Here is a 3,080-nt window from a genome sequence, read left to right as displayed (position 1 = left end):
GCAGTGGTGAGATGCAACTAAATGAAGATAAGAGAAAAACAGTAAAAACAGTAAATACAATAAATACAGTAAAGGTGGATTTATAATATTATGCAAGTCCTGACGTTATGTTGATGCAGGAGTTGAATTTGGTCCAACTTTAGCATAAAGCATGCATGATAAGGTAAAATCGCCCCCGATTTTGATTAAAAATTGACAGCATGTTGGCCTAGTGTCATATTATAAATCCACCTTAAGAGTCTCATTGGGAGAGAATTATATTTGTCAACAGAGTAGCTTAGTAAATGAACGTGTACACATAGGCTTGTTTGATACAGTATGTCTCATCAATATTGAATACATGTATTGTAGCTACCAAAGAATGATGCTTCAAAATGTAGGTACAGTACATGCAGGTCTAAAAAAACTTGGGATCAAAAAACTGCCCATGCAGCCAGCAACATACAATGTAAATGCTGGGACACTTGTACTGGGAAAAATGTGTATCTATAGTCGGAAGATATTGGTGATGGACATTTATTTGAGAGAATACGGTACATGCATGATGTACTTTACATGTAAAATTGCATACAAAATACAGTTGTAGTATACCATAAAATAAGAAATTTATGCAGTAGAAAATTTTGTGTTTTTAAAATTGTGCTGTGTTTTTGGCTTTACTGAATAAGACTGCGTCATGTATTATTAAATGTGACATGTAAGCAGACATGTATGTGTGATCTATTTTTTGCAAAATTCTAATACCGTAAATTTAAAAAATTCCAAATACCGTATTGCAGAAAATTTTGGAAGGAATTAAATTGGTAAATTTGATGCTTTGAAAGCTATTCGCCAAATAAAATTCTCCATTTTGAGCCATTATACTCATGCTCAATGGCACATGGCCACAAATTCGCCAAATTAAAATTCGCCAAACATCAAAATATAGCAATTCGCCAAATTTTAGTCCCTCCAAAATTTCCCGCTATATGGTAGCGTAATAAATAGTTAATTTGATAGTTATAATTATTGGCATGAAGTTACTTGTTGAAAGACATCCATTTCATCTTCATCAATATCAGTCATTACAAAGAAAAGCTGTGATGAGTATTGCTGTGAGTATCTCCAGGAGTTAGCCAGTATCTCATACTCTTCATATGCTTGTCTGAGAGGAGAGAAAGGGAATAAAATCAATGTACATGTACTCTTTGAATGTATAAAAGCAATGAGGGCTTTTTGTTGCAAATTATAAAACTAACATACCATTGAAATGAACACACTTAGTACTCAGGATAATTAATACATGTTGTAAATACATGGGCCCATTGATGTACATGTATGCTAGAATAAGGAGGTGCATTGTAGTAGCCATAATACATGTACATGCAGCTAGAAAATTTTGAGGGACTTAAAAATTTTGTGATTTTGTTAAATTTCACAAAATTAAAAGCAGCGAAATTTAGATAATACCATATAGCAGAAAATTTTTCGTGGCCCAAATTTTTGTGGATTTCGCATTAAAAAAATTCACAAAATTAAAATCCGTGAAAATCGATTCAATAGAGTTCAAGATGGCCAAAAAGTAGAAAACCACAAAAATTAAAGCTACGAAATTAATTTTTGAACGGATATGCAAAATTTTTGGGCGACAGAATTTTCCACTATACACTACAGTACAAGATGGTGGGAAGCTTTGATTTGCTTGATTTGCAAAAATCAAATCCACAAAATGATCTTTGGGCAGATATGTGAAATTTAATCCCTTGAAAGTTCTGGCTATAAAGTTCATGTATTTTCAGGTTATGTTATACACTATACTACATAAAGGGAGATTTGGGGAGAGCAATTGACTTGGAGATTTGCCAAATCAGCTGTCATGTCAATAATAACCACACACACATACATGTACACCTATTATTGTATGTAGGGACTCCTCACTGATTCACTTGCTTTATCTAACACTATTAAAAGGAGATGCTTTACATTGATCAATTTCATAATAATTATTTGACGGTCGGCAATAGGTAATTAAATAGGAATAAAATATAATAGTCTAATACCACAATGATATACCAAGCTATAATTGAATTAGTACGTTAACTGAATGTTCATAGGAAAAACCGGGTTCAGGTACATATGGGGTCTGTTGCTCTTACTACAACTGTTTATAAATACAAAATTCGAATCCGGCATATGGAGCTGATGAAAAATTTCATTATCTTTGTCATTGAGAAATTAAAAATCATAATAATAGAAAAGGTTATATTAATTTCAAAAAGAATGAAATTTTTGGCCAACGTGGGTGGGTGGTGTAATTAAAACATAAGGCTGTACTCACTTGCATACAGTACGCTGTCTTTGTGGTTTCAGAGCAGTGAGCATAGCAATGATAGAATAGTTCCTGGGACGGCTCTTAACCGTTATAATGTATTGAATTTCTGTGATGATAGAGTGATGATTGAACGACGAGAACTCCAATCCATCAGTTGCTGTACGCGAGACTCAAGTTTTGAATTCTAAGGAAAATATATATAATTAATAATTTCAAATACATTTTATGTGCGTGGATATACTTTTGAGACTTGTCCAACTGAATGAAGAGCCATGAAGATTAAGAGAAGAACACATGTCGCCTAATAGGTGTGGTCATGCTCATTTATTATCGTCTTATTAAAAATTCCGATAATCATCTTTACAACTTGATGTGTTCTTTTGTTGCTGTCTAGTGCCTACCTCTCATTGTCTTATGTCATGATATTTCAATGATCATGAAATTTGAATGCAGTCTGGAGCTCGGGTTCGAGTTACTTGTTGTCATTGTAGCTGTGATTCAATGCATTGGATTCATTATCACGTAAGACCACAAGGAGTACCTGTAAACTTAAGCACAGGCAAATACAGCAGTATGCCTAGCCTGTTAGTATAGATAAGTGTAATAGTATCTGTCATCATTAAGTCATGTAAATTACTCGAAATTAATTTTTAGCTGGCACCATAATATGCCTGAGTCTTAATTCAGTCATGTTGACATTACTAGATCTAGTCTAAGTCTAATTTCATCAATAATGAGAATAATGGCTTTTCTCTCTTTTTATAATAAA

The 3,080-nt window shown here is 33.2% G+C and overlaps 1 protein-coding gene and 1 long non-coding RNA gene across 2 annotated transcripts in view; both read right to left on the bottom strand.

Moving 5' to 3' along the window:
* Positions 1–3,080, bottom strand: part of LOC109588090 (tumor suppressor candidate 3-like) — a 25,347-nt gene that overhangs the window by 21,655 nt on the left and 612 nt on the right. The window contains exons 3-5 of the mRNA XM_020004280.1: positions 2,318–2,398; positions 1,024–1,144; positions 3–17 (exon numbers count right to left, since the gene is read on the bottom strand). Of these exons, the coding sequence (XP_019859839.1) occupies positions 3–17; positions 1,024–1,144; positions 2,318–2,398 (217 nt within the window). The remainder of the gene's footprint in view (positions 1–2; positions 18–1,023; positions 1,145–2,317; positions 2,399–3,080) is intronic.
* Positions 2,421–2,647, bottom strand: LOC109588518 (uncharacterized). The gene is made up of 2 exons (XR_002188213.1): positions 2,553–2,647; positions 2,421–2,495 (listed from the first exon to the last, which is right to left on the bottom strand). It is a non-coding gene; the product is annotated as an uncharacterized LOC109588518 (long non-coding RNA).

This window comes from Amphimedon queenslandica, unplaced genomic scaffold (genome assembly GCF_000090795.2).
Source record: "Amphimedon queenslandica unplaced genomic scaffold, v1.1 AMPQUscaffold_13512, whole genome shotgun sequence".
Taxonomy (NCBI): domain Eukaryota; kingdom Metazoa; phylum Porifera; class Demospongiae; order Haplosclerida; family Niphatidae; genus Amphimedon; species Amphimedon queenslandica.
The sequence above is the reverse complement of the archived record's forward strand: the minus strand, read 5'-3'. Positions and strand labels throughout refer to the sequence as shown.